The sequence below is a fragment of the Miniopterus natalensis genome, chromosome 8 (assembly GCF_054644295.1).
Source record: "Miniopterus natalensis isolate mMinNat1 chromosome 8, mMinNat1.hap1, whole genome shotgun sequence".
Lineage (NCBI taxonomy): Eukaryota > Metazoa > Chordata > Mammalia > Chiroptera > Miniopteridae > Miniopterus > Miniopterus natalensis.
This window is the reverse complement of record NC_142088.1, coordinates 48,453,069-48,465,836: the sequence shown is the minus strand read 5'-3', so window position 1 is coordinate 48,465,836 and position 12,768 is coordinate 48,453,069. Positions and strand designations below refer to the sequence as shown.

Sequence of the window (12,768 nt, the reverse complement as noted above, 5' to 3'; positions counted from 1 at the left end):
CCATAAATTAATGTATTGTTACACATGTTTGTAACTTTGTCATTCATCTTTATATTTCTTTATTTTGCTCTGTCTTGTGTCTGTCTCTAACAGGCTCATCTCATCTCTGTACCTCCCTCATCTCCTACCCTATGGGTACTCTAAATGCGTTGAAGGTTTCTGAGGTAGTGTAACCCAGCTTGGTCTCTAGGGGAACAGTAATGTACCTCCATGTCTTCATCCCAGTTTCCTTCTATTACGCATGATTTTCAGTACAGTGAGCAGGAGCAAATAATGATATGCTTAAGTGATATATTCTCCTATTGGTTTGAATTTGGCCACATAGAAATTTAAACGGTGCTGTTTTACGGTACTTTTGTACATAATTTATTTAAAGAAGAAAACTATAGGTAAGGACTGAATGAGTGAATATAATGCTTAAGGATTTCTTGACAACCTATTTTACCGTTGTGTTTCAATAATAATGATACCGATTTTATTCAAAGTAAAAGTAGTACTTTGGACATAATCTCACGTTACTCCCCTACAACTTTATGGTAAGAGAAATGTCTATGCCAGTTGCACAGTGGACTTAGGGAAGAATTTATAGAGTAGTAAGCAGAAAGGCAGAGCGTCCATATTCTAGTTAGTAGTCATCCGAGTTACTCTCAGTTTTCTCCTGTGCTTGCCCCACGTCTTTTATGATTTGCCTTGGAAAAATTTATGTCTATAAAAACTTTTTATCTCACAGATATATGATCCATACATGGAGGTCCAGGGGACAAAATGAATTCATGATTCAAAGGAAAATTTATTCAAGCAGTTGCTAATATGAATATTACATAATATGCACTTTAATTGATAAGATGGATGACATATGTTAAAATGTATAACATTAAAAATGGTGAACTATTTGAGTTTAAAGGTTTGGGAAAATAAATATATATGGTAACTATATAGGATGATGTTAGGTTTCTCAAATGTTTACACTTAAATAGTCATGAACTCTTCCCAGTTCATACTAATGGTGTCCATTTTTCATCAGTTTCTGAATAATTTACCCTGACTGTAATAAGGTTACTGAGTTAATAAGTGTCTTTTAAAGTTGTTTTTGGATAGTCATCTTCATGCCTCATAACAGATGTGATTAAACATTGCAATGACATTTACTTATAGAATATATTAACATGAACAGTGATCAGTGAGTGAAGAGCTGGTCATATAAAGTAGGCAAAACACGTATGTTTACAAGCATTGTGGCATAGTGATTAGACAAATTATCATAAAAATTAGCATTCATAAAGCTTTTACACGTATATGTGAGTTCTATATCCTAACTTTATACTATTTTGTCTTGGAGGGGGAAATAGCCTAGCAAATTCTTTGCTATTTTTTTAGGAAACATATTCACTCTGTTTGAAGGTAAAATCCTGTACTTGAAAATTGTCATTCTCTGGACTCTAATTGTTTTAGACATTAGTAAGAAAATACGAGATGCTCTTTTAAAACCTAAATTTACTGATTCTTCAGTAAACCTAAATTTACTGACTCTTACTCAGTTACTGCTTGAGTTAATGAAAGTCATTTTGAAATTCAAGCCCATCACCTTCTTTTGAAAGGCAGCGACAATTGAAATAAAGTGAATAAATTAGTGTTTAGATAAAGATTATAGTTGATAAGAGAATGATAAAAATTAATTTATGAGATTTCCAGTAGTTCAGTAGACTTTAATTCATGTGTGAATTTTAGTTTGATAGATAGAGAATAAAATTTTAAGCTTTGTTTAAAGGCTTGTACTTTTTTCAAAATAACCCAAACCAAACTTGTCTATTTAATTTTAAAATAATATTACCTCTAACATTTTTCTGTATCATGCCAAATTTTCAGATACTGCTTTGAAGATACACACATTTAATGTGTATTGTTTCATTTTAACAAATTAATGTATATATTGATAAATAAGTTTTGGAGCACTCTTTAAACTTTGCAAGACATTTGATGTATGATATTTGATATTAAATATATTTAATTATTAGTATTTACTACTATTATTTAACTATTACTGCTAAAATATAAGAGATACCAAATTTGTGGTTTATAGTCCTATATCATAGGCTGGTAATTTTTATGCCTTTTTCCTGATTAGCATACATTCTATGTACATATCTAGAATCCAGAATTAGCAAGGAATTTACTACCGCCTATTATGTCTCTTGCTAGTTAAATACTCTCCACAAAGTCACTATCCATATCCTTAAAATATTCATAAAAAATAGTTTCCAAACCCCATCCTGATTATCAGCTTTATGAGGTAATATTTTGTAAAATTTTCATCATATTAGAACAAGAATATCATAGAACAAGAAATCTCAAAATACATCAATATTTACAAGAAAAAATGCAAGTGTCAATGTTTTAAACATATCACGTGAACTGAAAGTAATGTGTGAAATGTTCTGCTTTATTTTTTAAGTTATAGCATATTTCCTATACAATTAAATTTCTTCAAAGCTGATTACTTTGCATTTGATTACTCTCTTTTTGAGTGGTTTTTTTTTTCTGATTGAATTAAATAGTTGTTCTTCCATGTAGTTTTATACCACATTAAATAAATTTTTATAAGAAGGCAGATGTATGTTTATTTAATTTTTTCATGCCTTGAATTTCACCACCCAATTTTACAGAACAGTCAGTAAATTTATGTTTAAATATATCTAATGTTCTAACTCATGAAAATATGGAGAAATGATGTGAAACTGGTGATCGAAGACATCTGTTAGAAGCACAAATGCATTATGTAAAAGGTTTTTTTAAAATTGCAGTTATTATTTTGGGAATGATAAATTAAATGGCTGCTAATGAACTATTCAAAGTCATAGCTGCACACTGCAGTTAGAAATGGGAGAACGAAAATAATCGCTGCTGCTCAAGTCTGTTATTTCTCCAAAGTTTATATATGTTTTTGGAATATGCTATAATCAGAAAATTTGTGTACATAGTTTGAGGCAAATTTGCTTAAAAAAATCATATTAAAAATCTTCACCAAATGTGTTATTTTACTTTGTTCAGTGAAAGCAAAGAACTATTTCAGATCTAGAAGAATCTTAAGCCCATTACTTTCTGGCAATATAACAATTTTAAAACATAAAAATTGTATCTATTGATAAATGGCCCATTTGAGAGGCTTAATAGTGCACAAAGGAAAATTCTAGTAATAGTTGAAAGTAAATTATTAGTGTTTTAAATCATACTTGGTAATTTCTACGTAGCGAAAGATAAGTGGGATTTCAGGAGAGAAGTGAAAGAAACTTTTATTTGTATATGCACTAGTAGTTTATGGAAGTTCAGATTAGTACCAACTGCAGTAGCTGGAGATGAGACTAAAGGTGAACTCCGAAGAAAGCTGGGATTTAGGTAGGCAGAGAGGAGAACCAGGCAGACACAAGAGGGTGTATTCCTTATGCATAAGACTAATGAGAACAAGAGCAGCAGTTTGGGGTCGGTTATTATAAATATGGTCAAGGCTCTAAAGCTGGGTTGTCATCATTCGTTTCACAACAAAAGGAGCAAATAAGGATGGGGAGAGGTTAAGGAAGCAGAGAGATGCAAGTGAAATTATGCAGACCTAGTTAATTTTTATCATTTAATTGCTAAACATGGAGAGCTTACAGATAAGTTTCAACTGAAAAAAAAAAGTATTGTAATTAGTAAGTAATGGAATTTAATTACCCTTTGCTAATCATTGTCATGTTCCCAGGTCTGCTGTCCACTTAACTAATGTCAGAGTCTTCCATATATCTCGGGAAGAACGACCAAATAATTAGGTTGTTGGTTAGTGTTAATGGAAAACTAATATAGTTCAAGTTGATGGATCTTTTCTCTGCAGACCACTCTCGGTATGTTTGTGCAATCAAATAGCAACAAGCATAAAATCACATCCACAGTGTCTGGACTGTGCGAGGGAAGGTGTGCTAGCGGAACCTCTCCTGTAGAAATATCTAAAAGTTATTGCCAAAGAATTTTCTCTCATTAGTTTGTTTTGCCAGATGCAATAGAAGCTATAAATATGCTGTGTGCTTTTCAGATAAATATTCACCCTTTAAAAAACTATACATTTAAAATTCTTCAGTCTGAGCTTAAATCATAATGTCTATCTTGTCTTTAAAAAAATACATATATTCAGTTTTGGATGAAATGTAAAAATCAATGATATTTCAAAACTATGACTAGTTTTAAATATTTTTATAGGCAATCTTTCTTCAAAAGGAATAACTATTTAGTTATAGAGCTTTAACCTGAGAATTGGTTTACATTTTCTTGACTGAGTTCTCCCATTTCTATCTGTAACTGATAAATAAGCACATTTTTATTGATAGTGATCTATTTATATTGATCCTTCATGCTTACCTCATAAACTCATTAAGAAACTTGAATTAGTCTAGTTAGTTCATGTTTCACTCAACGTGTCTGGAATTATGTAAGTAATTGTTTGTATTCTATAATAACAATCTCTTTTAGCAGGTCAGGTTGTTTCTCCACAGTCTGCTCCAGCCTGTGTTGAAAATAAAAACGATGTGAGCAGAGAAAACAGCACTGTTGACTTTAGCAAGGTAAGCTTTTCTCCCTCTCGTTTAGTTAAGCTGCTGAATTATTACTAGAAATCACTACACCTTTTAAGAGGTGTTGACACAATTTTTTGCATGCACATTTTTTTTGTTACTTAGCCAAAGCTGGGTATTGTTATAGGTAGTGTTAGCATTTAAATTCACACATTTTAGTTACTCACAAAACCAATGTGTAAGTTTTTTGCATAGTGTTTAGGTTTGAGCCACTTGGTATAATGTATCCCTTCCAGTAAAAAGAATAACTGGACTTCATAGAGAATTTAACAGAAGTTTATTATTTGAAATTTTCTTATTTTTTTAAAAAATTATTTTTATTTATTTATGGAAAAGCAAATCATATAAAGTTTCATTTTTGTGATTCAGAGAAAGATGTCAGTGTAAGAAATCACTAGAACATGGTGGAACTGAGCAAAGCTTCCAATGAAAACATAATAAAGCTTACTGTTGAGGGATACATCTAATTGGAGCCAATTCAAATGAAATCACTTAAATTATTCTAAGAAAATAATGAGTCTGAATATGATGGGATTTTGGTTAACAAGTTCCTGACGTTGTGTGTGTGCCCTTGCGGGCCATGGCAAACTAACAAACAGGAAAGAGGAGTTTCAATACTGACCCAAAGTAAAGAGGGTCAGCCATTCTCATCTGAGTGGCTGGCGCGGGGGCTCCTGTTTTGTTTCCCCCTCACCTCAGCTCGGGCAGTGGGAGCAGCGGGAGGAGGTGGGGAGGGGCAGCGGCGGCCCGCTGCCGGTCTCGGAGGAGCGCCCGCCGCGGCCGCCTGGGCGTTGCTGGCGGGCCCGCCGTGGGCATGCTCCCGCTCGGCGCCGGTGGAGTCCGTGGGCGCGGTGTACCAGCTTAAGCCTGTTAATTATGCGTGCAGGGACTGGGAGGCCACCAAAAGGGGCACACTAGTCCATGTGGGATGAAACAAAGGCATGAAAAAGGACCTCCACACCAGCAAGAGAGAGAGGTGAGGGGAAACTCGGGCTCTGTTTCCACGCCGGCTCAAAGCTCATTTCACTGTACGGAGGCATGCGATTCAGACATGAAGCAAGTTCAAGTGTAATCCATTTGCTGTCCCCCAAAATACCTTTTTAAAGCATTGCATCGTCATTCATCTGCAAGTTGGCATAAAACTGTTGCAAACTGTCATACATTTAATTACTTATATTCTTCATTTGGGACAATATCTTAAAAGCAAGGACGGTTCTGGCCCGGGGCTCAGGTGATTGGAGAGTCGTCCTGCACACCAAAGGTTGAGGGTTTGATTCTGCTCAGGGTACCTATGGGAGGCAACCAACTGATGTTCCTCTCTCACGTCAATCTTTCTTTCTTTCTCCTTCCCTCTCTCTAAAAATCAATAAAAACATATCTTTGGGTAAGGATTAAATAAATAAATAAAAGCACTGACATAAGAAATTGCTTATTTATTTACGCAGGCATTAACAGTACAACATGGGCATATATCAAAAACATCTTTTCAACTAAATTACCTTTTAACTTTTTTTTTTTTTTTAAAGATATAACCCTTTCAAACTGTTATAAAATTCAGTTCCACTGTGATCTTCTGCCCAACCTTGTTCCCTAGAAATATAACTATTTCTCCCCGACAGCTTACACACCAAATGCCCAGAATGAAGCATCTTTCTCTTCTTAGCATAAAGGTCTGGAGAACCCAGAAACAGGGCTGTAAATCCAGATGCATCAGAGTATACCTTGATTTCTTTATGGTCCTATTCAGAGGAAAACAAAATTCCAGGATTCTTTATGTTCATTCCAAGTGTTTTAATCTACTTGAGGATTGTCTTAGGGATGTATTCAACCTAATTCCTTCCTCAGAGGTCTTTTAGGTATTTGTAATTTTATTACAGGTAAATTGTGGTCCTTAAGTGTGTCCTAAAACGTGACCTTATGTATTAAAAGATAGTTATAGTACTAAGTAAGGTTTTTTAATGAATTATATATTAACACAAATACAAAAATATAGGGTTGCCCCAGGAATAATATAATATATAATTGCAATATAATAATATAACTAGATAATATATAATTAATCTGTTACCCCCTCAAGTATATAACTACTTCAAGAATAATATAATGTAATGAGTATAGTATAATGGCTACTCCAGATATATGTTAACTATAATTTATTAAATTTAAAATAAAAAGATAAATTTGCTAATCCTAAAATAAAATTCTGTATATTTAATGTGTTTTTTTTCTAAATTACAGATGTCAAGTAATGATATATTAGGTATTATGTAATGCAAAAATAAAATCATGTGTAAGGACCATATATTTCCTTTTATAAAATTAAACTATCTTAGCATACTATGTACTTCTTGATTTAATTAAATTGCATCTTAAGGAAGTTGTTTGTATAACTGCCACCTGCCTGAGGCACAGACTTCAATAGTGAAGACTATGGCATTTTTCAAGCAACAAATGAGTTTATAGAAAGTTTTTCAGTTGGAATTTAGACTTTTCATTAAAGTTATGATAGGTATTATCAATATTTATCAATTATAGATTTTCTTATACAGCTATTTTCTTATTTTAAATTTTGTTCCAGTGTATTAACATTGTATAATTGTTATTTCCATTGGGGGAAAACTTAATTGTTTAATCTTCTAAGCTTTGAAAGACTTTGGGCTAATAGTGTATAGTAATCTTTTGTTGCCTTCTTGAAAATTTACATAATGAAATGATAAAGCATTAATAGTTGAAGACATTTTCAATGTATTTATATCCCCTAGCTAGAAAAATAACTACAAAAATATGCTAATAATTCCCATGAAATATAGCCTCCTAATAGTAAGGTAAATAAATAATTTTATGTCTATAAATTAAAAAGTTAGATTCTATAAATGGAAAATATTTACCATATAATATCCTAATGTATATGGTTTATGAGTTTACAATTTATATTTGGAAATATATTTATAGATTAGAACTTTGGAATTTTTAATATTATAATTTTTATAGGAACTTTTGCTTTATTAAATTTTTCCCCTTTAAAATAGAACATTGGTTCTATTTGATATTTTAAGTGGAGTACTGCAGAGTATTTTTATATTTAATCCTTAGGATAAAATGTATACTCCATATAATGAATTTTATGTTTTGTGACATCCTTGTTTTACACATAAATTTAGTAGTTATAAACCTTCTAAATAGCTGTGCTGAGGTCTTGATTTCAGAAAGCAACATATTTAATGTAATCACTAAAGTCTGGCTATGGACTTTCAAAGGTATTCCTAAAAGTTTTAATTTTTTTCATTTTAAACTTCTTGAAAAAACTATTCTCAAATCATTAAACTTGCAAAAGAACTATATGTCCTAAAAAATATATATATATCTGCCTCACCTATATTTGCCAGAGCTCTTTTTTTTCTCTCTCTCGGCTATTTCCACTTTGATTTTGGGCCCCATTTCATAACACCAGAGCATGAAACCAATTACTAGAGCAGATAAAAATCTTATTCTCCCTACAAAGTGATTTCCATAAAAAGCAACTCAGATGAATTAGAAACAAGAAATAGACCTTGTAAAATTGACTTTACAGTCACCGCTTGGTTTGCACTGAGGCCCTGTGCATAAAATTAATATTTACTCTTAAGAACAGTTTACATTCATTTTTCAGACTTCACCCTTTACTCTAAGCATTTCTTCTTGTTAATGATCACTTTTGTCTTGTGTGCATTCATTTCAGTCACAGACATCTCATATCAGAAATTCAACTACGGCTCTTCAGCCACCCCAAATGTTAATGCTTTTATTCTTGTTTTCTTTACTCTGCCAGATTTAAATTCTCCGATGAGAAATTAAAATTGAAGAATGATCAGGCTAAGTATAGAATGGGAAGGATGTAGGATAAAGATGAAGACTAGAGTCACAATTACCACTACAAGGAGAAACGTGTATATATTTTTTGAAATAGGCATATTTTGAGAATTAATTAAAATGTATTGTGCACAAAATTTAGATAATGCAACCTAAAAATATTTAAGTCTATTGGAAAATACTAATTAAATTATGACTTAAGCATGTTAATTTAATTAAGCACATGCTCTCTTCTCCCTGAAAATTTTAAGATTACAGATACTGAGGAAATTTCTTTTAAAGATACTGGATAGAGAAATTAGAGTATTCAGCTTATTGATGACAAGTTAGAAAAATACACAGGTAAAGGGAAAAAGTTATTCTTAAAGGGCAAAAGGCATGTTTAACTATTGAAAAAAATCTAAACTCTATTTATTGATGGATTACCATATGTGAAGCACAGTACTAGGACATAATTTAGCAAATTTTTCCAATTTTGATTTATCTTATTTTACTTTGTGGTGCTTGCAGGTTGATCTGCATTTTATGAAAAAGATTCCTCCAGGTGCTGAAGCTTCAAACATCTTAGTTGGGGAGCTGGAGTTTTTGGATCGAACTGTAGTTGCATTTGTCAGGTTGTCTCCAGCTGTATTGCTGCAAGGACTGGCTGAAGTCCCGATCCCAACCAGGTAAAAAGTATAACACCATCTCTTGCATTTTTCTTAAACCATTTTGTGTGTGTGTGTGTGACAACAACCAAACAAATAAAACAAAAACAAGGAGTAAATATAATTTACTCTGAGAATTTTTTCTAGAAACGAATTCATGAAATTTGTTTTTTTCTTGTGGTGGAGGAGGGGAAAAATTCTTTAAAACTTACCCAGTTCTTTCCTCCTTCCTCTTAAACTTTTATGTTTGGTAAAAAGTGATAAAGTGTTAGGCTTTTCTTAAAGATTGCATTTAAGTATGGGCTAAAGAGAATCCTGTATATGACTGTGGTCAAACACAAAAAAAATCAAAGTTTCAAGCTTGGTTTATGCTTGAATGAGTAGGCCTCCAAAGTACATGTAAGTGCCACTGTTAGGCTAGTTCCTGCTTAGCTAATGTGCATCATGGTCCTGTGGTTGAATCCAAATCAAAAGCACAAACTTAATTTGCTTATCAGAACTTGTTTCTCATTGAATTATGCATAAACTAACAACTTAGGGATAGTATAAGTTGAATTATAATTATTTATAATTTATCTCTATTTTATAGGTATAAGACTGTCCACAGGCAAAAATGTGCAGAAAAAAATAATTGACTTCAGAACATTAGGTTCCTAACAGTTCACCGGGAACCTTGTTTTCCTTCCTGTCTCCCTCCATCACATGTGATTTCTGTATAAAGACAGCCTTTCACTGTGGTCCTCTGCTCATAGCGAAGCATCTCTCTCTGGGCCCCGCCTTTCCATGGCGGGCGCCTGTTGTTTGATGTGCTTTTCAGATGCTGTTAGTGCGCCTCCTCTTCCAAACATCACATACCTCAGCCAAGGCAAGATGACGTAAGGTTCAGGTGCTGTGGCATCTGGGTTTATAGAGTGTTTTCTCGCTGAACATTTGGCCTTAACTCAAAGCACAGCAGATTACATCACTCTGCGCTTTGATTATGGATAAGACATCCCCAAAATATGGAATAGTTTTGTCAGGAGAGGCCCCATTTTGTAAGAGCTCAGCTAACTGGAATGGGATTCAGTGTTTGAATACCTGTGCCTGAATCTGGTTTAAAGAAGGAACCTGCTTACCATTCAGGTTACAGAAAGAAGTTCATCCTTTTAGGGGGCAACTGAGACTTCTGATACTTACCAACTTTTACTGAAAAAGGGGAAGAATGAACTGAGCACATTAATGGCACCTGACTATGATTAAAGCTAATTTTTCTACACACTATTCTGTAACCTATTCAGAGTTTCTATGAATTTGGGGGTTAGATTTAAGATGTCAAAGTTACTAATTGCAGAGGTATTATTTTAGTAGTTTAGAATTCCTTATTAGTTTTCCAAGCCATGCATTCTTGTTCCACCATTTAGGGTAGTGTCTGATGAACTCTGAGTAGATGATGGCTGTTCCACCATTTAGGGTGGTGTCTGATGAACTCTGAGTAGATGATGGCTGTTCCACCATTTAGGGTAGTGTCTGATGAACTCTGAGTAGATGATGGCTGTTTGTGACCATGAGAATTCCTGTCTTTCAAAGGAGAGAAAAGAAAAATTCCCAGGAGTGAAGTCATAATGGGGTTATGCACCCTCACTTTGAAAACTGTCAAGGTTTAGGTGACCTCATTTCATACTGAGATAGCAAAATATGTGCAGAGAACAATGGAGGGGAAATTAGGGGCTTGGTAGAGCCACTGTATAGGGAGAAACTAGAAAGACTTAACTGGTTAGGAAAGGGAAAAATAGATTTGTTAGACGAATAGAACAAAGAAAGCCATGGGAGGTTCCCAAATATCCTTTCTTAGGACAGAAGGGCTCACCACGACTATAAGAGCAACACAGCAAAGATGTGAGAAAATAATCTTTTAGGACTCTGTAAATAGCCCATGAAATGGAAACCTGAAAAATAACAACACATACATAGGTTAGGAAATTTCTTTAAAGTATTATAGTTGATAAAGCATCTGCCACCACATTAAACTCTTCCACTTTTAAATGTATAGTGTATGTTTCTGTATAGTAGAAATGGACTTGGATTCAGTTTCAACTGACACAGAAACTTAATTTCAGACCTTATATAGGACTGTATAATATATGCTTCATGTAAAAACATGTACAATTGCTAAAGTTTATAAGTAAATGAAGGGTAGAATTATAGTATCTATTTTCATATACCTTACAAAGCTATCAGTCTTCATATTTGAGCATAAACCATTTAACAAATGAATATTGTAGAGTTATATTGCAGAATATAGGGCATTTAAAATTTTCACAATTTCCTCATAGTACTGACCTTTTCAGAGGCAGGACAATCACCAGTCCTGCAAAGTTAGAGCACGTATTGATTTCTTAAAAATCTCCAGTTGTGACTATGAGTTTGCCAGACCTTCAACCTATTTAGATGGAATATCACAGTTCACCTGGTATTTTTATTCCTCCAACATTGGAATGAATAGATCTTTAACTCCCCTTTTTTTCTGCCTAACTGGTTTTTGATTCCTGACAGCAATTTTTTTTTTGGTATTTGATGTACATTTTATATGCACCTATTGTTTTTTGACCATGTGTTCTTTCTTTGTTTATACAGCTGTATTACCTTTCCTCCCTTTTACCCCATTCTACAATTTGCTTATTAGTGAATTCTCTTTTTAACAATTCAGAAAGTTTTAATAAGATTTTTCATTTGTCACCTTACTCCTCTAAGAACTATAGAATCCTTAAAATTCTCACTAACAACTGTGTAGGTCCTACCAGTAACTCTGAGATCAAAATAACCACAGATTCCCAATGCTTAAAAATCTAAAGCATAAGAGGTCAAGCATTATAAAATGTTTCAAAATAATAATAAAATGTGGAAAAAATACAGAAATATTTTACATAGCAATCCCCATATTCAGTAATTCTTTGAGATGAGTGATTCTGAACTACTAAAATAATTTTTGTATTTCTACTATAAAACATTTGTTTTATTTTCTTCTCAATTACAGATTTTTGTTCATTCTTCTGGGACCCCTGGGAAAGGGTCAACAGTACCATGAGATTGGCAGATCAATTGCAACCCTAATGACGGATGAGGTATTTATCCAAGTTCATTGGGAACCTTTTTTTCCACTAGGTACACCTAACTTTTGGAGTTCCTGTGTATTCATGACAATTTACTGTGAATTAGATTTCTCTGTATTGAGTCCCCTTCTACGTTTTCACTGTAAAATTTCCTTTGGAAAAATTTGTTTAAAAGGGGTAATAAATTCACACATAAAAATATAATGCTTTAAAACCTCATATTCTAAAAAATAATTTGTTAGCGACATTTAGAATATATTTATTAATATTCCCCTTACATTATATGTGTTTTCAGAGAAAGCAGCATTATAACTATGATTGCCTATCTTGTTTTGGGCAAAGTGATTTTTTTGGAAAAAAATTTTAACAACTTTATTGAGATAAAAGTCCCATGGCACACAATTCACCCATTGGAAGAGTATGTTGCATTGGCTTTTAGTATGTTCAGAGTTGCATGCAATCACAGGGAGTGAGTAAAATAACTGTAAAGTCTCAAGAAAAAACAGTGACAGTTTATCTGAATAGTATACATGACAATAAAAACCATGCAATATCTATCAACTTTCTTTACAAAGGCTTGTATGT

The 12,768-nt window shown here is 33.2% G+C and overlaps 1 protein-coding gene across 3 annotated transcripts in view; it reads left to right on the top strand.

Moving 5' to 3' along the window:
- Window positions 1-12,768, top strand: part of SLC4A10 (solute carrier family 4 member 10) — a 142,112-nt gene that overhangs the window by 59,697 nt on the left and 69,647 nt on the right. The window contains exons 7-10 of one of the 3 annotated variants that reach the window (XM_016196641.2): window positions 4,498-4,589; window positions 5,485-5,574; window positions 8,958-9,115; window positions 12,108-12,195. In XM_016196641.2, the coding sequence (XP_016052127.2) occupies window positions 4,498-4,589; window positions 5,485-5,574; window positions 8,958-9,115; window positions 12,108-12,195 (428 nt within the window). The remainder of the gene's footprint in view (window positions 1-4,497; window positions 4,590-5,484; window positions 5,575-8,957; window positions 9,116-12,107; window positions 12,196-12,768) is intronic. The other 2 variants (XM_087819814.1, XM_087819813.1) reach the window with 2 other exon arrangements.